Source organism: Ctenopharyngodon idella, chromosome 1 (genome assembly GCF_019924925.1).
Source record: "Ctenopharyngodon idella isolate HZGC_01 chromosome 1, HZGC01, whole genome shotgun sequence".
Taxonomy (NCBI): domain Eukaryota; kingdom Metazoa; phylum Chordata; class Actinopteri; order Cypriniformes; family Xenocyprididae; genus Ctenopharyngodon; species Ctenopharyngodon idella.
Genome location: NC_067220.1, coordinates 12,650,011 through 12,674,070, shown reverse-complemented (window position 1 = coordinate 12,674,070; position 24,060 = coordinate 12,650,011). Strand labels below are relative to the sequence as shown.

At 41.4% G+C, this 24,060-nt stretch overlaps 1 protein-coding gene and 1 long non-coding RNA gene across 2 annotated transcripts; one reads left to right on the top strand and one right to left on the bottom strand.

Annotated features, from left to right (window-relative positions):
• Positions 1 to 18,823, top strand: ifi44b (interferon induced protein 44b). Its single transcript, XM_051911724.1, has 8 exons — positions 1 to 500; positions 8,977 to 9,051; positions 9,270 to 9,303; positions 9,653 to 9,860; positions 10,068 to 10,214; positions 10,490 to 10,661; positions 13,165 to 13,265; positions 16,154 to 18,823. Exons 2-8 carry the CDS (start codon positions 9,012 to 9,014, stop codon positions 16,322 to 16,324), a joined length of 873 nt encoding a protein of 290 aa, XP_051767684.1. The 5' UTR covers positions 1 to 500; positions 8,977 to 9,011; the 3' UTR covers positions 16,325 to 18,823.
• Positions 18,824 to 19,612: 789 nt separating this feature from the next.
• LOC127522283 (uncharacterized) lies at positions 19,613 to 23,444 on the bottom strand. Its single transcript, XR_007932557.1, has 4 exons — positions 22,977 to 23,444; positions 21,125 to 21,249; positions 20,878 to 20,985; positions 19,613 to 19,730 (listed from the first exon to the last, which is right to left on the bottom strand). It is a non-coding gene; the product is annotated as an uncharacterized LOC127522283 (long non-coding RNA).
• Positions 23,445 to 24,060: the final 616 nt, after the last annotated feature.

Sequence of the window (24,060 nt, the reverse complement as noted above, 5' to 3'; positions counted from 1 at the left end):
GGATTCCATGGTCCAGTTAGTGTTTTCACCCCATAATGGCGGCCGCGCTACCGGAGCGCCATCTAGTGGCTGTTACCCAAAAAGTATCAAAGTGTCGAAAGTATCAAAGTGTCGCCTCTTGGGTTCTATACTCTTTGGTATAGCCTACATTTTTTAATTTTATTTTATTTTATTTATTTTTTTTACAGTTTTACGCACTATTTTTTATTCATTTTACGTACCCTCTTTACGTTTTTTTTTTTTTAGGAAGTTGTATATTATGTGTAACTTTTCATTTTGTACACTTGCGCATCCCTTTTGTATTTTGGGTTTCAGCTATGTGTGGCCAATCATCGCTGTGACCAATGAAATCGAGTCATGGACGTGTGTCGTCGCTGGGGGGTAAGAGGCGTGGTTTGCGCTTAAGTGGACAAAAAAGAAATCACAAGAGGAACACCAACGCCCTGTGTGAATAAACCGTCAGAGAAATTACACAGCGCTGTGCGTGTATCCACTGTCAGGTAGGCTATGCATTTCTTACTCTTACGTTACAATTGATGTTATGTATTTATTATTTCAGAATTGGCTTCTAATTGTTTAATTGCCATGATACATTTTGACTTGACAAATAAAATGTTAAGTTTTGATTCATTCTGGACTCTCCTGAAATCATTATGACCAGTAGATTATGAGGAGGCTGATGCTACTGCAAATCTGTGTCCAAACTAAAGGCTCATGAATGAATGGAGCAGTAGACATGGACACCTTTTGATTTCTGTCTAGCTACATTTACATGGACACTTTTTGCTTCAGTAATTAATTGATTAATTCAGTAATGAATCCGAACGTACATAAACGCGCACATCAACCCGATTATTTTATTTAGCGTTCATGTCACACGCTTTTGATCGGATATAATTCTTTTGACATGTGCAAACTGAACGAATATAGAGTTTCCTGCTGTTGTTGCATGCTGACCATCCTCATTTTCTTTGTTTTAAAAAGCAGACTTGATATTTATCTATTTCGGGTCCTGTGTACGTCCATCGAGCACGTGAACTGTTAAGCCTTGCTGCTTGTATTTATCAAGCAGTAAAAGCATCCCCTTCCCGCGCCCAGAACTAGTCGTCTGTGGATGAGAGTCTGAAACAAGGACTGGTGGGACATTGTCCTGCTCCATTTCACAGAATTTCAGAATGACAGGACACTTTTACTGACTGGAAGAACAGTTCCGCGCATCATACTTCATTACGCTATTTATATGTCATTGCCGCAGTACTCTTCAGTTTCGTTTTCGGATTGAAAACTGCAGCTGAGTACTGCGGCAATAGCCTAGAAAGTGAAAGTAAAAGTGACGGTGCTGCATTATGCGAATTTCAACACAATATGCTGATGATACCGTCTTAATTTATTCCATTATTCTCTTGTGGCCTGTACATATACTGAAATAAATGAGATATATTTCCTGTTACAGGTTGTTTTTTAAAGTCGGTGCTTGAAGTAAAGCTGCTCTTAATTTTCATTGATGACTGCAGTGTTAGGAAATATTATATAGTGTTAATAATTTTAATTATAGACATATAATTAATTTCATTGTATAATAGAACTAAAAAAAAAATGTTTAAAACTTTTTCAAAGAGGAGCTAGGCTAACAGCCTAATCTTTTATTATCCTCACAGCACCTCAGTTAAGCGGTGATGCGCTAAATTATTGAGGAGCAATAATTGTTTTATAAATGTATTATATGAAATGTATTATAATATTAATTTAATAATGAAAGTAGCCTAAACTAATAGTAATAATAAGACTAGAATAATGTAACAGGTCTACATTAATTGGAAATGCCAAATCCTCTTAATATTTTTTACTCTTAATATTGCCAATAATGGATGCTTCTTGTTTAGACAATATCTCTGGCTATTGTCGATACATGATGTTTTATTAACAAAGTTCTGGAGGAGCAAGTTCAGATAATTAACCTAATTAGTACAGGTGGAGAGCATTCAGTTAATCAACTCAACCAATGTCAAGAGGTATAAATTCAGCAGACTTACCTCTGTTCATCTGAGAGTTTATCAGCATCCCTCCTCCACCCCATCTCCTCACTTCTAGTTCTATCTACTTTTACCACACTGGGGGAGTACTCTGGGTTCCGAGCTCAGAGCCCTCTCCCTGGACAGCACGCCAAATACGCATAACTTTTACTCTATTTAATTATATGGATATGTGAACTTGTGAAATGATAATCGTCCGTTGACGCAACCCAGCACAGGGGGTTATCCGAAGGACGCGTTTGAAGGCTTCAAATGTCATCAAGGCGGTCTCATTCAGAGCCATGCAGAGAGAATTACATTAAAAAGTTACCTTAAAGGGTTAGTTCACCCAAAAATGAAAATAATGTAATTTATTACTCACCCTCATGTCATTCTACACCCGTAAGACCTTCGTTCATCTTCGGAACACAAATTATTTTTCATAAAATTCGATGGTTCAGTGAGACCTGCATCTCCAGCAAGACAATCAGCAGCAATCAGCAGCGACAGCAGTGGCAATCTATCTGTCATTCAAGTGGCCACGCCCTTAATTATGCATATCTTTAAGGCTTAATATAATTTAAATGGATGAGTTATAAAAAAAAAAAAAAATCACCCCCCTCACAGTTGTCATGAAGGGCAAAATAAGCTGTATAAATCAAAACCACTTTTTGTACCAGGTTGTAAACATTTTTTTTTTTCTGCTGTAAAGCTGGGCATTTTAACATGGGGGAGATACAGATTTGACTCCCTTTTGGAGCCTGTCTCTAGCGGCCAGTCAAGGAATTGCAATTTTAAGTCACTTTTGTGTTGACTTCAAGTCAAGAGAGGCTGCGGGAGGTTGCCGCTAGGTTCCCATTCAGTCGGTCACGTTCGACGTACGTCGGACAGACCGACGAATAGGAATCTCGCTAGAGAGGCCAATCTACTTCGAGTGTAACTACAACGAGCCAATGCACATTGGCATGCAATCATATGCATCAGCTGCTCGCCTCGCAGCGCGGGTATATAACGAGCAGCAGGTGCGTTGCATCTTCAGCTTTTCGCTGAGGAGCCGAACGGTGTTTGTTCCTGTTCTCTGCAAGCAAGTGTCTGCTAGAAGACGAGTCAAGCTTTATGGTTGAACTTCTCTTTTTTTTTTCGAGTGCGGGCGAACAGCACAGCAGCGGGGTCGAAGTCCTCTCTTTATTTTCTGTTTTTTGTTTCGTTTGCCATTATAGAGCAAATAGCTGTTTTGACAGCGTCAGAAGGCTGTTCTCACGGCCGGTACGGTGTGCTTCGAGCGCTGAAAGCCGTTTTTACGGCTGGTAAGAGTGAGCGCCTTCAAAGAGAGAAAGAGCACACGACAGGCTGCACACAATCCCTGTCTGTGTTGCGACGGCCGTTCCCCTGCGTGCTTCAGCACTCTAAAAGAGTAAAGTCCCTAAAAGAGCTTACACAAATAGAGCTTGCGTCTTTTTAAAGATGACATTCTATTTGTGTGTTTCTGGATGCGGTCGTTTCCTGTCCTCACTGACGGCCACGATCACTGTTTCACATGTCTGGGCGCGTGCTGAAACGATGTTCGTGGGTGGTTCATGTTTTCGTATGAGAACATGATCACGTCGACACGCCGGTCGTGACTCTTCTTTCTCCGGGAAGCTTGAGTCCCCTCTGTTGTTGGCCAGCTGCCGCTTGTGTGTAAAAGCACAGCCGCGGGTCTGCCCGACACTCTGGGAGACCGCGGAGATCAGCGAGAGCAAACCTCTCGCTCCTCTGCGTGTCGTGTGCCGTCGAGCTGTCGGGCTGCAGCGCGGGTTGTCACGGCAACCCAGCGCTCGCTCGGCGCTCTAGATGCGCGGTCTCCTTGCCTAATCTCCATTGTAGCGCCCTCTCTGGTGCACCAGAAGAGGTCTACTTTGGTGAAATGGCTTGGGTGTCTTGAGGTTGAGGGGTTCCTTCGGGGAACCAACCCCCTAGGGCCCCTCCCTCTCTAGCGCATTACATGCTGTGCAGTTTCTGGATTGGATTGCTGGTCCTTTTCATAGGGGAACCTAGCATTTCATTCAGGGCTCCAGCTGAGGGTCAGATGTCGATTGCAGCATCGGAGAGAGGGCTGTTATGCTCTGGAAATGAGGGTGACGCTGCCCACTGTAATGGTGTGTGCTTATGCTGACTCAGATTCAGAGTTTACAGCCATGCTTTCCCGGGTGTTCCGGATGTGCATGAAAAACTTGGCAGTATGGAGCTATATTGGTGCCGTAAATATGGAATGCCAAAATCTGCATAAGTTTTTACTCTCTCACTACCCTTATGGGTGGGGTGGCTGTTCACAGACCACACCCACCCTGCATGTGAGGCCAAGGCACTCTTTATGCATAGGGTAGTTCTGAGCCGGGGTTGAGCTGCGCTTGTTGACTAACCGTGATCAAAGTCACGGCGCAGGCCTTCGGCCAGACGATGTCCACCTCAGTGGTCCAGAAGCGCCCCCTGGCTTACCTTGCTGAGGTGCAAGAGGTCGTCAAGCTAAACGCTTTCTCGACACTCCCATCTCACAAGGTGGCCTTTTCGGTGACACTGTCGGGGACTGAGCCCAGCAGTTCTCCTCAGTTAGTGGCAGACCAGGGAGCCTCCCCCGACAAACCATTGAGTTCCTCGTGGGCCCTCAGTCTGCTCGTCGCCAAGGGTGTCATCCCCTGCAGAGAAAAAAAAAAAAAACCTCCGGCCCAGTCTGCTCTACTGTGTCCGCTGCAGGAAGATGACGCCTCCCGTCTCTGCTACTGTTTAAGTGGTTAGTGAAAAATCACCCCTGAGACAGGTGACCCAGAGATGGGTGGGGCTACTCTCCCCCCCCGGAGGAGGGCCGGGTGGTAAATCCTGTAGGTGGAACCAGGTAGGTGTTGCACAGCACACTCTGACCCCGCTTCGGGCCGCCTCGCAGAGAGAGCCTCCCGAGCTGCGTCCCTGTGTTCCACCTCGCTGCCTCACTGCGGGTACGCCTGCGGTCCCTTTGATCCCGCTTGTACGGTCTCTGCGAGCCTGGTTAGCGCTCCCCAGTCCGTCTCGCTGGCTCATTCGGACCATCGGGCTCGGTTATGCGATTCAGTTCGCCCGGCGTCCCCCCCAAGTTCACGGGCGTCCACCTCACTATAGTGAAGGCTGTCGATGCCCGTGTCTTGCGTGCGGAGATCGCGGTCCTACTGGCGAAGGACGCGATAGAGCCGGTCCCTCCAGCCGATATGAGGTTAGGGTTCTACAGTCCCTACTTCATTGTACCCAAGAAAAGCAGTGGGTTACGACCGATCCTGGATCTGCGAGTTTTGAATCGGAGCCTTCACAAGCTACCGTTCAAAATGCTCACGCAGAAACGCATTTTCGAGTGCATCCGTCCCCAGGATTGGTTTGCAGCGATCGACCTGAAGGACGCGTACTGTCATGTTTCGATTCTTCCGCGACACAGGCCATTCCTGCGTTTTGCGTTCGAAGGTCGAGCATATCAGTACAGAGTCCTACCCTTCGGGCTGGCCCTGTCTCCCCGCGTCTTCACGAAGGTCGTGGAGGGAGCCCTTGTTCCCATGAGAGAACAGGGTGTTCGCATCCTCAACTATCTCGACGACTGGCTCATTCTGGCACAGTCCCAGGATCAGTTGTGCGAACACAGGGATTTGGTGCTCAGACACCTCAGCCAGTTGGGTCTTCAGGTCAACTGGGAAAAGAGCAAACTCGCCCCGGTGCAGAGGATCTCTTTTTCTCGGTATGGAGTTGGATTCGGTCGAACAGATAGCACGCCTCACAGAGGAACGTGCTCAGTCGGTGTTGAACTGCCTGAATACGTTCAACGGCAGGACAGCGGTTCCACTGAAAATTTTTTCAGAGGCTCCTGGGGCATATGGCAGCCGCAGCAGCAGTAACCCCGCTCAGTCTGCTTCATATGAGACTGCTTCAACACTGGCTCCACGGCCGGGTCCCGAGATGGGCGTGGCAACGCGGCACGTTCCGGGTGGCAATCACTCAGGAGTGCCGCCAAACCTTCAGCCCGTGGTTGGACCCCTTGTTTCTTCGGGCTGGAGTACCCCTAGAGCAGGTGTCCTGGCATGCTGTGGTATTCACAGATGCCTCTGCCACAGGCTGGGGTGCCACGTACAACATGCATGCAGTGTCAGGGGTGTGGACGGGCCCCCATCTGCATTGGCACATCAACTGCCTCGAGTTGCTAGCAGTACACCTTTCCCTGAGCCACCTCAAAGGGCCGCTTCGGGGCAAGCATGTACTGGTCCGTACGGACAACGCTGCGACCGTGGCGTACATCAACCGTCAAGGTGGTCTACGCTCCCGTCGCATGTCGCAACTCGCCCGCCATCTCCTCCTCTGGAGTCAGAAGCATCTGAGGTCGCTTCGTGCCATTCATATTCCCGGTGTGCTCAACCGTGTGGCCGACGAGCTATCACGAGCTGCGCGGCCAGGAGAGTGGCGACTCCACCCCCAGGTGGTCCAGCTGATTTGGAGAGAGTTCGGAGAGGCTCAGGTAGACCTGTTTGCCTCACCAGAAACCTCCCATTGCCGGTTGTTTTACTCCCTGTCCGGGGGAACACTCGGAACAGATGCACTGGCACACAGCTGGCCCCAGGGCCTTCGCAAATATGCGTTTCCCCCAGTGAGCCTACTTGCACAGACCCTGTGCAAAGTCAGGGAGGACGAGGAGCAGGTCCTGCTAGTTGCGCCCTATTGGCCCAACCGGACCTGGTTCCCAGAACTCTCACTCCTCGCGACAGCCCCTCCCTGGCCCATTCCTCTGAGGAAGGTCCTTCTTTCTCAGAGACGGGGCACTCTCTGGCACCCGCGTCCAGACCTCTGGAAACTCCATGTCTGGTCCCTGGATGGGACGCGGAGGTTCTAGGTGACTTACCCCCCGAGGTACTTAACACCATCACTTCGGCACCGTCTACGAGACGCCTTGAAGTGGAACCTGTTCGTCGAGTGGTGTTCTTCTCGTCGAGAGGACCCCCGAAGATGCTCAATCGGTGTCGTGCTTTCCTTCTTGCAGCAGGGGTTGGAGCGTAGGCTGTCCCCCTCCACCCTCAAAGTCCATACTGCTGCTATCTCCGCATATCATGACCACATAGATGGCAAGTCTGTTGGTCAGCACGACCTGGTCGTCAGGTTCCATAGGGGGGCGAGGCGGTTGAATCCTCCTCATCCTCCCTCCATACCCTCTTGGGACCTTGCTCTGGTGCTGAGAGCACTTCAGATTGCTCCCTTTGAGCCCTTGCAATCAGCAGACTTAAAGATTCTGTCTATGAAGACTTTGCTGCTGGTTGCATTGGCCTCCATCAAGAGGGTAGGGGACCTGCAGTCTTTTTCGGTCGACGAATCGTGCCTAGAGTTCGGGCCGGGTGACGGCCACGTGGTACTGAGACCCCGGCCTGGCTATGTGCCCAAGGTTCCTACCACTCCCTTCAGGGACCAGGTAGTGAGCCTGCAAGCGCTGCCCCCGGAGGCTTCAGGACCTCAGACCAGCTCTTTGTCTGTTACGGAGGCCAGCAGAAGGGAAAGGCTGTCTCCAAGCAGAGGATGGCCCACTGGATAGTGGATGCCATCGCCCTGGCTTACCAAGCTCAGGGCGTGCCCTGCCCGCTCAGGTTGCATGCGCACTCCACGAGAGGCGTCGCGTCTTCCTGGGCGCTGGCTCGTGGCGCCTCGCTAACAGACATCAGTAGAGCTGCGGGCTGGGCGACACCTTACACGTTCGCTAGATTCTATAGCCTTCGTGTCGAGCCGGTCTCCTCCTGTGTTCTCACCTCAGGTCAGAGGCACGGAGAGGCCCCGGCTTAGTGTCGGCTTGCTGCGCTTACATGCGCTTTTTTCTCCAGAGAGTCCCTACCAGGCAGACCCTGTTGAGTCCTCCGATCTCCCTTCGGCAGCCGACGTGGCGGAGCGTCTGGCGCTAGGCCTATACTCCGTTGTATCCTTGAGAACCGGGTTTAGGCTGGGTACCATATGTGTGACCCTACTGGGATCCCATATGTCTAGTTCCACGGTTGCTCCTAAACGAAGCCCGTGTCTTTCCCTCTGGGAGAACCCACCTCTCATCGAGTTGGAGTCACCCCAGTTCTTCCATATGTAGTACAGCCTACGGGTTAGTCCATATGTACTTCTCCACATAACTCCTTCGGGGAAGGATGTGGCTTCCGCAGCGTTCCCTTCCCAGCGGAAGGGTACGCTTTCCCAGCGTTATCCAATAGTCTCACTGAATGGGTTTTGGGGAACAGCAGTGATCGACACTCTCTGTGTTAGCCCTGTCCCACCGTCCGTAGGCAAGGGGGTTCAGGTGGCTTACAACAGAGCGCTGGAAGGGGGCAGCTCCTGTGGCGCTTTGGTAGGGATTCCTATTCGTCGGTCTGTCCGACGTACGTCGAACGTGACCGACTGAATGGGAACGTCTCGGTTACAAAGGTAACCCTCGTTCCCTGAAGGAGGGAACGGAGACGTACGTCCCGTCGCCACAGTCGCTGTACCCCGCTGATGCTGCCGCCTATCCGGTTCGGCTCCTCAGCGAAAACCTGAAGATGCAACGCACCTGCTGCTCGTTATATACCCGCGCTGCGAGGCGAGCAGCTGATGCATATGATTGCATGCCAATGTGCATTGGCTCGTTGTAGTTACACTCGAAGTAGATTGGCCTCTCTAGCGAGATTCCTATTCGTCGGTCTGTCCGACGTACGTCTCCGTTCCCTCCTTCAGGGAATGAGGGTTACCTTTGTAACCGAGACGTTTTTGCTCACCCCCCAAAACTGAAGACTTATTTTACATCTTTTTACATCAGAGACTTATTTTATATCTTGTAAGAAGGGCATAATAGGTGCCCTTTTCACGTAGTGGCACAGAGGCCATCCCTAAGTTTAGATGGGAGGGAAGGAGACATTAGGAGGGACTGAGATAAAGCAATAAAAACCACGGTGGCAAACGTTATTTATTTATTTTTCAGATTATTTTATCTTCCAGGACAAAGACGTTGCTAAGATGGGACCCAAAGCTTCTTCACCACCTCCTCCTCCTCGAGGTAAATGATGTTGTTTTTTTTTTTTTCTTTAGTGAAATCTAGGGTCATATATTATCCTGAAAAAAATGATTAATGTCCACACACTGAAATGAATTCTTCCAAGAAGTTTTATTTAAATAACAGTGACTAGTGTTATTTGTAGTTATTTAACAGTAAGTGACTAAGTAAATAAATAAATAAAAACTGAAAATGACTAAAAATTATTTTTGGTCAAACAGTGTATGACAGGCCATGGAGATCAATAAACTGGAGGTAAGCTCTGAAAAATATTTGTTTCTCTCCTGCCAGAACATGCTTTATCTGTTATCTAACTCTTACATTTGATCTCTGAAATATTCTCATTGGTCAATTGCAGCCCAAACTGAAGTCAAATGTTTTTCCACTATAGCCAGCAAAGTGTATACATGCCAGATTCATGTTTCTTGTAAAATTTTCTTCTTGCATTTTTAAAGTGTTATACAAATACTTAATTGATTATAAATTCTTAGAATATTTTAAAAACATGTGGCATCTTGTATTTTGCATTTTACACTTTTATGCATATAAGTCTAGGGTTATGCTCACAAAATCCCCGACCACCCTCTTTAAACTCCCTTTCTAGTGAAGATGGACAAAACCTTTTGACAACAGTAACCGACTTCCAACCTGGCAACGCAGAAGTCAACCCTCTCCGGATTCTTCTGCATGGACCAGTAGGTGCTGGAAAATCAAGCTTCTTCAACTCTGTGAATAACGCTCTCCAGGGGCGCATCTCTACCAGAGCCCTGGCAAATTCATCATTAAATTCTGATAAAACGTTCACTTTGGAGGTATAAGCTTAAATGTGAAATGTATATATTAGATACATGTATAAATATTATATATTTATATGAAAGCCATATTAAGAAGTACTGCTATAATTTCCATGACAGGAACGAAATCACTTTTATTTGTTATTAAATCTTTTTTTTTTATTGTCATATTGTCAGAAAAGCTTCATGCAAAACATTTAAACAATTTTTGGGGTTTGTTCTCAGTGCAAAATATACAAAGTGAAGAATGACAGGGCTGGCTCCTTCTTTCCTTTCACGTTCACTGACATCGCCGGTATGGACAAACAAATTGGAATAAAGACTGAGGACATCATCCAGTTATTAAAGGGTCACATCAGCGATGGTTATATTGTAAGTGCATTTAATACAAACTTCAGATTTCTCATTCAAGCACAGTATCATAAAGTCCTTTTGCATAGTTTTGAAGTAAACCTGAGCTGATTGTTCAAAAAAGTGTGGTAAACTTCACTCCAGAAATGCTGGCAAACTGATTCAGTGCAAAAGAGTGTCATGCATGTGATACTACATTTTAAGTTGTCTATTTAGTTCTGTTGTTGTTGTTGTTGTTGTTGATTTCCATAATGCAAAACATTCTTGTAGTTTATTTAATGCTTCTGTTTCTTCAGTTTAACCCACTAAAACCAATTACTGAAGAAGACACAAAGTACAAAAAGAATCCCATTCTGAAAGACAGGATTCACTGTCTGGTGGCTGTTCTTCCTGCTGACACTGTTTCTCTGATTGATGAGGAAATGATTAGGCAAATGAAAGAAGTTCGGGAGAAAGCACGAGACTTGGGTAAGTCATAGAATAATTATATGGTTATTCACAAAAATAACATATTTGGTGCACAAGTTTCATCCCTGGCTCTTAAAATATGAAACATATGAAAAACTTTTGTAATAGTTCTGTATAAGTCCCATTTGATTAGTAGGATCTCAATATCATATAGCCAATCTTAAAGGTGCCCTAGATTGTAAAATTGAATTTACCTTGGCATAGTTGAATAATTAGAGTTCTGTAAATGGAAATGACATACACTGAGTCTCGCAACAGTCGGGATCATTAATATGTACACCCCCAACATTTGCATATGTTAGCCCATGTTCTCAGGCGCGACTTGCGCGAATAAATTGCGTTATTCGCGTGTAGTTGGACGCTTGAACATTTTGAGTTTACTCGCTTCATTCACGCGTGAAATTCACTTCACAACAGATGCAAATTCTGCCAGGCGGCTCCAGTCTCGTTGCAAAATGGCTGACATGGATTTTGTTGAGAGGGTAGCTGCACTTTATGTGCTATGGAAGGCTGAAATACGGCGAATAAGCTGAATTTGCCGGCTTTAGCTAGCTTGTAGTCTAAATATGTATAGCTCAAATTGAGCGTTTTTTACAACCTACCAGATTGTCCGACCTCCTCACTCACTTTCTTCCAAGCAAGATCCTTCTTATTCCTACGGTATCCACATACAGCGACGATGATTTTGTCCTCCATTGTTGTTTCAGATTTCTGCCTCCGCTCGCTACGTCATAATCACGCCACTACTAAAGCAAGCTCCTGATTGGTTAACGCGGCGCGAATATTCGCCAAAGTTCAGATTCTTCAACTCGTGCGATTCACGTGAATTCGCGCTGCCTCATTTGCGCGAATCACGCTGCAGGATATCTAACGCGTCTTTGCATTGACTTAACATGTAAATTAACGCTTCATTCGCCTTCGTCATGGTGTGAACGCACCATTAAGCCAGTATTAACATCTGGAGCTGCACAGCCGAATCATCAGAAGTTACGCAGGTATTGTGAAGCAAGGAAGGACAATAGCGAAAATGGCAGATGGATCGATATTAACTGTTCATGATCCATGATATCATGATATATTTAGTGATATTTGTAAATTGTCTTTCTAAATGTTTCGTTAGCATGTTGCTAATGTACTGTTAAATGTGGTTAGAGATACCATTGTTTCTTACTGTATTCACGGAGACCAGAGCCATGTCGTTATTTTCATTTTTCAACGCTTGCAGTCTGTATAATTCATAAACGCATCTTCATTCTTCATAAATCTCTTCAACAGTGTGTAACGCTAGCTTTAGCCCCGTTAGCCACGTAGCATTATCAAACTCATTCAGAATCAAATGTAAACATCCACAAAATACATGCCACACTTATGTGATCTGATGCTGCATCACGAACACTTTGTAAAGATCCATTTTGAGAGTTATATTAGCTGTGTAAACTTATTCTATTGTTTATGCAATGATTAGTGGGAGTCGTGAGCTTGGAGGCGGGGAAATAGTGATCTAGGGCAGGGGTTCCCAAACTTTTTCATTCCAGGACCCACCTAGACAAGTACAATCAATCTCAAGACCCACCATAATATTTTTAAATGGAAATATGGGGGAAAATGCATCCTCATTTACAGAGCAGTTTTTATTTTCCTTGTCATAAGAATGAAATATACGGCCGCGGTCACTGAATGCTGTGTACGTTACTAACGCAGACACGTGACAGTTCAACACAAATGAATCAGACGACTTATTCAGTGAGTCATTCAATGAATGCTATGTTGATTCAGACTCTGATTCTTGTGTGTGTGTGTGTGTGTGTGTGTGTGTGTATGGCTGCGAGTTCGCACTTGTAGGCTTCATACATACGTCATCAAGGATGTTTTATTTAAGAAAAGTAACCGTAATAAAATTGACTGTTATACCATGTGAGATGTAAAATACTGTAATTTCTTTTTTACTTTGTAATTGAACAGTTACTTTTCTTAAATGAGACTGTCCCGATGACGTATGCAGACATCAAATGCGACCCAGAGGATGCAGCCTCAAAATGACTCGCAGCTCATGTGTTTTAATTCAAATGATTCCTTTGAAAAACAGAATCTTCTCTAAAGAGTCGTTTGCTCATTATCGTACTGGTTTTGATTCACCGTAACGTAAATTTAGCTGCAGCCAAGTGGCTTTGTACGACTCACCTTTTATCACAGTGCGATCCACAAGTGGGTCCCGACCCACAGTTTGAAAACCCCTGATCTAGGGCACCTTTAAGAAAAACTCAGATGTGCAGAAAATTTACTGGAGGAAGGAAGCATCACTACTCAGAGATTTATGCATAACTATAACAAAACACACAAACAGTCAATGACCATTAAAGAAGCACAATCTTAAAAGAACTAGTAAGTATAATTTGTGTTAATTTTATTATGTTATATTATGTTAATATTTTATTAATTTTGTGTTAAGTTTATTTTGTATTGTGGAATATACAGTATGTAATTATTGTTCATTGTACCACAGGCATTCCTCAAGTCATAATCATGACCAAGGTGGATGAAGCGTGTCCACTAGTTAAAGACAATCTTGAGAAGATCTACACAAGCAAAAAAATAAAACAGAAGGTACTGGGATTTAAATTTGTGACCAAGTAATACACTGAAAAAGAAAAATAGTTACAATAAAAAAAACCCCTCTTTTTTTTTTTAATTATATATTTTTTGGTTTAAACTTTAGTCCAAAATATTTATTTTCCCAAAGTAAAAATATTTATTATACAGAACATACTTAATCAGTATTTTTTTTTTTTAGACACAAGCCAAAATGTTACTGCTATAATCACTGCTCTGAGACTTGGCTGAAGATCCAAATGCAGTTTTTATGCAGCTCATAGGCTGCGTTCCAGTTCGTTTTTTAAATGCCCTTCCCTCGCTAACTTCCCTCAGTCTCGTTGACTCGGATGTACGTCATTGCTTACGTTGCATGAGTGCCCACTACTGGCAGAACCTTTGCAATGGGCTGAATTGGAACGTCCTAAGCCCTTGATCACTTGGAATCCGCAATGGAGCTGATTTATTATTAATTTTTTCCCCTTACAAACTTGTTTAATGCAGCATTCTATATGTATATATGTGTGTTTTAAAAAATAATTAATATATCATAGAGTTGTTTGTGGTGGGGTAAATTAAACGTGATATGCGGTGATGTCTCAATCGTGTTGCATTGTGGGTTATGGAGCTGCCTGAAGTGTGCATATGAAGTAGACTCGCTCCCTCTGTCAAAATCGAGGGTCTGTTCATATAAACTTCCCTCGCCCACTTCACGAGGTGGAACGCACTTCAAAATGGTGGCAGGGATTCCCCCGAGGGGAAGTGCTTAGGGAAGTTCGCGAGTGCGTGTCTAAAAGTAGAGTGGAACGCAGCCATAGTTACTTAATGTCAGTCCGTAAATTAATTTCACCATAAACAAAAGCTAAATTAGCGATATAAAACTAAAAGCATTTTGTTAGTCAGCATTTAATTTCAATGTTTACTTAATATAAATATAAAGAAAACTTTGAAAGACCTTAATTGTTTGTGATGCCTTTTTAAAATACAAAATATTTTTGTTATGTACTAAATAAACACCAGACGAAATAATAAAGCCCACAATAAATTCTGCAGTCAGTAAAGCCAGTATATGTTCACTCTAGTGTCAAGCAAAAATACTATTTGAACAATTTTCCCCCCTTTTTTTGTCTTTAGACAAAAAAAAAAAAAAACAGTTTTAAACAGAAAACATGATTTTTGATTACCAATATACAGTGGGTACGGAAAGTATTCAGACCCCCTTAAATTTTTCACTCTTTGTTATATTGCAGCCAGTTGCTAAAATCATTTAAGTTCATTTTTTTTCCTCATTAATGTACACACAGCACCCCATATTGACAGAAAAACACAGAATTGTTGACATTTTTGCAGATTTATTAAAAAAGAAAAACTGAAATATCACATGGTCCTAAGTATTCAGACCCTTTGCTCAGTATTTAGTAGAAGCACCCTTTTGATCTAATACAACCACTAATACAGAGTCTTTTTGGGAAAGATGCAACAAGTTTTTCACACCTGGATTTGGGGATCCTCTGCCATTCCTCCTTGCAGATCCTCTCCAGTTCTGTCAGGTTGGATGGTAAACGTTGGTGGACAGCCATTTTTAGGTCTCTCCAGAGATGCTCAATTGGGTTTAAGTCAGGGCTCTGGCTGGGCCATTCAAGAACAGTCACGGAGTTGTTGTGAAGCCACTCCTTCGTTATTTTAGCTGTGTGCTTAGGGTCATTGTCTTGTTGGAAGGTAAACCTTCAGCCCAGTCTGAAGTCCTGAGCACTCTGGAGAAGGTTTTTGTCCAAGATATCCCTGTACTTGGCCGCATTCATCTTTCCCTCGATTGCAACCAGTCGTCCTGTCCCTGCAGCTGAAAAACACCCCCACAGCATGATGCTGCCACCACCATGCTTCACTGTTGGGACTGTATTGGACAGGTGATGAGCAGTGCCTGGTTTTCTCCACACATACCGCTTAGAATTAAGGCCAAAAAGTTCTATCCTGGTCTCATCAGACCAGAGAATCTTATTTCTCACCATCTTAGCAAACTCCATGCGGGCTTTCATGTGTCTTGCACTGAGGAGAGGCTTCCGTCGGGCCACTCTGCCATAAAGCCCCGACTGGTGGAGGGCTGCAGTGATGGTTGACTTTCTACAACTTTCTCCCATCTCCCAACTGCATCTCTGGAGCTCAGCCACAGTGATCTTTGGGTTCTTCTTTACCTCTCTCACCAAGGCTCTTCTCCCCCGATAGCTCAGTTTGGCCAGACGGCCAGCTCTAGGAAGGGTTCTGGTCGTCCCAAACATCTTCCATTTAAGGATTATGGAGGCCACTGTGCTCTTAGGAACCTTAAGTGCAGCAGAAATTTTTTTGTAACCTTGGCCAGATCTGTGCCTTGCCACAATTCTGTCTCTGAGCTCTTCAGGCAGTTCCTTTGACCTCATGATTCTCAATCAGTATAATCAAACACAGCTGGACTCAAATGAAGGTGCAGAACCATCTCAAGGATGATCAGAAGAAATGGACAGCACCTAAGTTAAATATGTGAGTGTCACAGCAAAGGGTCTGAATACTTAGGACCATGTGATATTTCAGTTTTTCTTTTTTAATAAATCTGCAAAAATGTCAACAATTCTGTGGTTTTCTGTCAATATGGGGTGCTGTGTGTACATTAATGATGAAAAAAATGAACTTAAATGATTTTAGCAAATGGCTGCAATATAACAAAAAGTGAAAAATTTAAGGGGGTCTGAATATTTTCCGTACCCACTGTAAATGTGCATTTTAAACAAATGACAGCCGTCTCACTCTTTCAGTGTATGCACATTACAGTTTCTTGTACTTTCCTTTTGTTTTCTGTCATCTACATTGTATTTAGCAAAAACATTATTTCATTGATTTTTTTTTTTTTTTTAATCAATCGTCTTTTGCAGATGGAGGAGTGTTCTATCAAACTGGGAGTTCCTGTGAACTGCATTTATCCTGTGAAAAACTACCATGAGGAAAATACTACTGACACAACAGTAGATATTCTGATTTTAGATGCACTGAAAAATATTCTCAACTTTGCCAATGACTATGTGGAGGACCAAGTGGACAGTTAAAATCAGAGGAGGGTAGAGTATCCAAAAACTGTACTCAAGTAAAAGTACTTCTAATATTTACTCAAAGTAAAAGTGAAAGAAATAATCTTAATAGTTACTTGAGTAAGAGTAAAAAAGTATCCAATGAAAAAACTACTCAAGTATCTAGTCACTAATTACTAATGACAAGAGTCCGATCTACCACGACACGTAGGGAAATAAAAATGTGACGCAGATATTATAAAACCACTCAAACACAACACAAATTCTTTATTTATTATATCAGTAATTAAGGGTAAAAGACTTGAGTTGTTTTTAAAATATTCACAAGTCTTTTGTGTCGTGTCGAGTCGAGTCAAGTCTGAAGTCATTTTAGGTCAAGTCCGAGTCAAGTCTGAAGTCTATTAAAATGCGGCTCGAGTGCGACTCGAGTCAGAGTCACTAACTCGAATGCCCATCTCTGTTATGCGTTACCAAAAGAGTATGAGCTGAAAAAAGATTCCACATCCAACCATCATAAACATACTCCATATGGCTCCGGAGGGTTAATAAAGACCTTCTGAAGCGAAGCGATGCGTTTGTGTAAAAAAAAAAAAAAAAAAAAAATCCATATTTAACAAGTTATGAAGTAAAATATGTAGCTTCCGCCAGACCGCCTTCTGTATTCTTCAAAAAGCTTATGTTGTACGTCCTATGCCTTCCCTATTCAACTTAAGGAACTGACGCGACGGCAGTTCCGTTTTTTCCGTAATTTGAATACTACATATTGAAGCTACATATTTTACTTTCATTTGAAAGTGAACTAATCCTTTAAAAACGTATACAGCTACATTTGAAGGATGAAAGAGAGAAAACTCTTCAGCCTACATGTGCTCGCGCTCATAACCGCTGAACATCTCAACACAAACAATCCTCAAATGCAAATTGACAGATCTTCTTCCGTCTGTTCTCCAAAATGTAATCAAATGTATATTTCTGCAGGCGCATGTAAACTGGTTAACTGTGTCTAACGTACGGAGCCCCGGACATGACATGCAGGAAAAAATAGTAGGCTAAATCGTGGGCACGATTTATTAATTCGTTCCCTCGATGTACTAAAACGTGCGCACGATTTACTATTTCGTTCGCTTGATTTATAAATCATGCGCATGATTTATAATTCGAGGGAACGAAATAGCAAATCGTGCGCACGATTTAGTAAATCGAGGGAACGAATTAGTAAATCGTGTGGACGATTTAATTTTTTTTCTTGCATGTCACGTTACGCAAAGGTGATAATTTTCAAGACGAACAGGACGCAGGCGCCGCCACTTCGCTAATTACCGTGGGATGGCAGGTGTTCATTTCTTACTCTCTGGTAGCTTATTTAATGTATAAATTAAGATATATGTCCAAAAAAAAAAAAAAAAAAAAAAGGTAAAGAAATGCTATATACTTTGTAGTGGTTATCGTGGCATAGCCTAATAATCTGTTTGGTTGTAAAAGGCTAATGGCTGTATGAATTGAAATCAAATGAAATCGATACCTGTGGAATTGTTCACAGACAGCATACGCAGTTCAACTAATAAAGATCTTCATCTCTGGCATAGGATGCATATTCAGATTTTCTTTTAATTGAATGTAGGTCCACTGCCACTTCATTCAACCTTCTGAGTGAGAAACCGCTTCAGACGATTTAGGGAACGTGCAGGGAACCGAACAAATCATTCAAACTGATTCGCGAACCAATTTAAACAGTTTTGCCAACTTGTTTGATCAAGTCTTTGAACAGAATCGACTCAAAAGAGTGATTCATTTGTGAATGGGGCATCGTTCATGAAAAAAAGGGACAGTGCGCTTGGAATAAACTACGCATTTCTATACGCATGTAGCCTACAGTATTGCATTAAAATAAAGTAACGAGAGGAACGTCGCCCAGCGTAGCAAAGTAAAAGTACAGCTTTTTCATTAGAAATGTACTCAAGTTAAAGTAAAAGTACACATTTAAATCTACTCTTAAGTAAATGTAACGAAGTAAATGTACTTCGTTACTACCCACCTCTGGTTAAAATGCTATATGAAACTTTACATATAGTACCATATAGTCTATTCTATTCTATTGGCTCTTTGGTAGTGTATATTTGCATGACATCTCTGATATCAATCTGTAGATGAAGGCAATTACATAATTGCACAGGATATAATCATAATTAGCCAATAATCAGGATATTATACTGCATGTATATGGCCTAATCTATATTAGGCTATAATCATATCCTTCAGTAGCCTACTCAATGTTACACTCAACCTGTTATTTTCAGTGGCAGGACATTCATACCTTTGACATTGATAATATTAGTAAAGATGTGTGCAGGCCTATGTGCAGTTTTTTGTATTTTGATTAAATCGGTTATGTATTGCTATTATATATTTTGGGTTCCATGATATTCAGATGCATTGTTTATTGCTGTTTGAACAAGAATCCCTGTTATTCAAACCTAAATAAATATATGTTACCTAAATAAATGAGAAAATATTAAATGTTGGCAGCATTGTTTTTTTGTTTATTCTAGGGTGATGCAACATAATGAATGTTTTAAATCCTTCAAGGCATTTATGCTGTCATGATCAAAAATAGTCTATAGGCCTACTTAATGTTTTAACATGCAGCATTTGAAAGTGCCATTTTCTTGGTAAATATAATATTGAACATAATATCTTCTATTTTTTTAAAGGAGGTAGAAAAAATTATACATTAAAATTAATGATATTAATTAGTGTAACAGTTTAGATCTTTAAAACAGCTTAAAGGTGAGTTCACACCATGTCATAATTACGAGATTCCAACTTGTGATTCTAACCTGTAAACTCGTAATTACGGTAATAGGACTTTTAAGCTAATTGTTAACTAAGCAAATATGTTTTGCATTATAATTGTTTTAATGATTTGTTTAACTAAAATTAGTGATATCTGTTCTATAATGTTTTTTGGCTTGTGATTATTGATCATAATGTTGAATGTGTGGATGAGAGTTTGGAAAGTCATTTGCGGACATATATTCCCAAATGCCTGCGGCAGTAAGGACAGGTGTGATGGGCATCTTGAAACCCCCTGACACAGAATGGGATGAGGCAAAATCCACAAAAGAGTCTGTAAAACAATGTAATGAAGACAGAGATACAATAAGAAATGACAGATGTGTGTTTTTTTTAAAGAGTCTTCCACAGTTACCACAATTTTTCCTATAATTCACTTACCCAACTACAGTTAATAAGAGGCACATGCCCCATGCAGCACAACCGGGTTTATATTTCACATTAGTGATGATGCTCTTACGGCAGTACCGGCACACAGTCGTTGTTGGTGTGTCACCCAAAACAACAACCCTCTGTGGCTGCACCACGATCACCTGAGGGGCTACAGTCCTCACCTGCTGCTGCACGAACACTTTGATGGTGGGAAAAACGAGTGATTTTATGAATTAGTCAGCAATCATTGTTCCATTCATACAGAAGACATGCATATTGTGCACAGTATACATAGGCCTACTTAAAAATTATTAGTCAAGTGAAGTTCTTATGCAGCAATAGATCCTTTTCATAGACTGTGATGCTGAAAACCCATTATTACCATTGTCATTAACTTCAGAAATCTTGTTTCATTACCTTGAAATTACATTTTATAAAACTGGCTAGTTAATGCTGCTGTGTGTGTTTCTAAGACAGTGGCTGAGGGAGTCGCAGCAAATTTGACATCTTTTTTTCTTCTGACCACCGGGATAAATTTCTCTTTATTTTCCCCTCTTTTGGAAAGTCATGGAAACACTATCATGGACATTTTCTTTTGCTATTGGAGCAAATGGGAAAGTTGTAGGCCAAGTCTCCATTCACCACTATACAAGTTTACCCAACTGTGAGGACTTCCTTTGGAGAAGCCTGAAAATGTGAAAAGGGTCCATATTTAGGTTAAAAGCCATACTGAATTTAACGTAGATGACAACGAGGCTGTGAGGGATAAAGGCACAGAGAAAAGGCCTTTATACAGTGAATAAAAATCTTTCAAATCTGTTTTATGGAGTTTGTCTACTGAATTCCCCCCCCCCCGGAATGACGTTTCGTCAACTGAACAATCTTTCTGCAGGTTATATCATTACACCAGTAGGTAGCAGCATCGGACTGTCCTTATTATAATGGTTCAGAAACAGATTTATTGAGCAAAACACTTCTTTTTTGGAGACGCAGTTCATTTTCTGCTTTGACTTCTTTTCGAACTATTTCTGAGCACAAATACACACAGCAGACTAACTGGCAAAGTTCCACAACATCAACTTATTAATTTCTAATTAAAATAAGAGAAAAGAGAATATGCTAAAAATCATGGCTTTGTACCGTTCATTTACTACAAATTGTGCACATTGCTTTAGGATACTCTAACATAGACCAATGTTATTCTGCACATTTTTGGAAAATGTTCAAGTTTCAGGTATGTCATACATTCACAGAAAAATGTGGATACTGTGCACAGTGCGCATATACAATACATATATAATAATGTCCTGAGATTTATGATAAATGGATGATTTAACCGTACTCACTTTGTTCTTGTCTAATTGCTATTTGATGTGGCAGATTGAGGACAGGATAAGGGTTTGCCCTCCTCATATTAGGGTTTTGAGGAATCTGAAGAATCTCTTGAAAATTATCTGGTAGAGATAAAAAATCTATTTTTCTGTACTTTTATAAATTATATTTATATCATCATTACAATTATATATTATTATATTATATTGCTAATATTTTATAAAGACAAAATGCTCTGACCTCAGCAGCTGCAGCTCTTACCTGTCTCACTGTAGGGAGGTGGCGCTGTAGCCGCGGCATTTAAGGATGGCGGTGTAGCGGGATCCTCATTAAAATGGATGTCTTCGTATTTGGGGGGTGGGTATGCAGGTATACTCATACTGAATCTAATGAGATAGTAGGCCTATATACTTAAAGGGATAGTTCACCAAAAAAAATATATATATATATAAAAATTATCATTAATTACTCACCCTCATGTCCTCCAGCTATGCAACTGACACTTTGACGCTTCAAAAAGTTCATAAAGAGATCGTAAAACTAATGTATATGAATTGAACGGTTTAGTCCAAATTTTCTGAAGAGACTCGATCACTTTATATGATGAACAGATTGAATTTAGACTTATATTCACATATAAACATTTATCAACTCGCACATCAGTTGTGGTAAACAGAAGCTCAAGCATGTTTGTTTGACGTGCGAGAAATGAGGTTCATTCTCGTGTGTTTCGAAGCACGTTTGAGCTTCTGCAAGAGGTTTGTTCTCGCGCATCAAGAAGGTTTTGGATGAGCTTGTTTATGTTCGCTGAACAATATTTATATGTGAATAAAAGCCCAAATTAAATCTGTTCATAATATAAAGCGATCAAGTCTCTTCAGAAAATTCGGACTAAACCGCTCAATTCATGGATTAGTTTTATGATCTCTTTATGAACTTTTTGAAGCGTCAGTGTCCATTGCCTACCTGTCTATGGAGGATCAGAAATCTCTCAGATTTCATCAAAAAGATCTTCTTTTGTGTTCCGAAGATAATTAAAAGTCTTACGGGTGTGGAACGACATGAGGGTGAGTAATTAATGACAGAATTTTTATTTTTGGGTAAACTAACCCTTTAAAGTCATTGAGCTTTTAAAGAAAATAAAAAATAAAATAGGTGTAGGCTACATTACCTTCCTTCTTTTAGAAATACTAACATCTAATGAAGACCATCAGGTATGTTCTGATTCAGTCATTATATATAATTCTAATCTAAATAATCTATCAGTAGGAAAATAATACACACTGTCTTTCTAACCAGTAGTGCTCACAGAGCTGAGGAAAGTGGTAACCTGTTATAATTGTTATAGATCAGTGCTTCTACACCGAAGCAAGTTCAGCCCAATGTAGAACAAAGCCAAGCATGTTGAGACATTCAGTACACTTTGTAAATATATTAACATGACGCATTATGAAAGAAAAAGACTGAGAACGTGTATTAACCATAAAACAATTCACCCTAAATTATAAAACATGTACTTTATACTTGTGTTTGTCTACATTTAATCTTTCAGGTTTCATTCTGGTTCAAGTATGATAGGAATGAAAAGAGCAAGAGGAAAAAACTGGCACTGCAACAACACGTAAAGGAAAGTAATGTCCTTACGTAAACGCCCTTATTCTTTTTTTTCTTTTTCTTTTTTTTTTACAAATACAAAATATTTATTTTATTCATCCACATGATATATCATTCTACATGTATTATTTGATTTCTAAGCCCGATACTGCCATTTTTGTTCAGTTGTGAACATGGCTTGAAAAAACAACTAGTCACATGACATTCGGACCTTATTTCTCACGTTGGTATTGAAGCATGTATTTCTATTTACGCACTTTATCACGTACTGTAAATAAACGTACAGTGAACTTGGGAATGTTTGCCTGTCTTTTTTGCAAATGTTCCTACATACATGAATTGGGTTTCATACGAGTTAACCTGAAAATAATAACACATTTCACCTAATGCCATTTTAATCTGCCATACCTTATTTCAAAATGCTTTTTTCTAACTCAGTGTATCATACATCAAGAGTGAATTCACTTTAAACAGGTGTATATAGCTGAATTATTCTTACCTGCGTGTTGATACTTTGTAGAATCTTCCGTCTTATAACATCACTGCCTAACTCACTCTACCTGTTTATTTGTTCACTGTTCAGCTATATATATTTGTGCGTTCTGTTGCAATAAAGAGGAATGTGCCTTCAGCTACATAGTGAGCGTGCCTTAGGCTGAGTTAAAGGTTTAGTTGTCCCAAAAAAGAAAATTCTGTCATCATTTACTCATCCCCATGTCGTTCCAAACCCGTAAGACTTTCATTCATTCATGTTCGGAGCTTTCTGTCCCTCCACTGACAGCCTTACTTTGAGTGAATGACATTTATACCTATAGATCAGTGGTTTAACCTCAATTTTATGAAGCGATTCGAGTGCTTTTTTTGTAAAAAAAAAAAAAAACAAACAAAAAAAAAAACATAATTTAACACTTTATTTACAAAACATTGATCTCCAACACGCCACAACGTCTGCTCTCGCATCTACACAACACACATGCGTGTCTCATGAACGCGTTGGAGAATAATATTTTGTAAATAAAGTGATAAATTATGTTTTTTTGTTTGTTTGTTTTTTACGCAAACGAAACCTGTTTGGGCATTGAAAGTGGTAGTGGAGTAGGTTGTCAACAGAGGGACAGAAAGCTCTCATATCTCAGTAAAAAGATCATTGTGTTCCAAAGATGAACAAAGGTCTTACAGGTTTGGAACAACTTGATGGTGAGTAATTAATGACAACATTTTCATTTTTAGGTGAACTAACCCTTTAAAAGAAATGCTTCACATAAGCATGTTAAACTTCAGTGTTCTATTATTTATTATAAAATCACAGCCACATTTTTAAGTGACTGTTAAAAAAAAAAGCCTAAAGTATTCATAATGTAAACATATTCTACATTGTGGGAGCAATCCCTCTTCCTTCCAAAATTAACCCTCAGGTGGTACTTTTACGTTTTGATTTCTTACATTTTTTACTTCACCAGAATGGGACAAAACTCTGTGACTTTTGTGGCACTTACTATGTGAAAAAAGCCTAATTTGTCTTAAAGAAATTGTCACACTTGTACTACTAGCAGAATGACAACCATAAGAAATGGGAAATACAA

Coding starts and splice junctions, on each gene's coding strand:
- ifi44b (XM_051911724.1), top strand. CDS start 9,012: ATGGGACCCAAAGCTTCTTCACCACCTCCTCCTCCTCGAG. Junction 10,662..13,164: donor GGAGAAAGCACGAGACTTGG/GTAAGTCATAGA, acceptor ATTGTACCACAG/GCATTCCTCAAGTCATAATC. Junction 13,266..16,153: donor GCAAAAAAATAAAACAGAAG/GTACTGGGATTT, acceptor CGTCTTTTGCAG/ATGGAGGAGTGTTCTATCAA.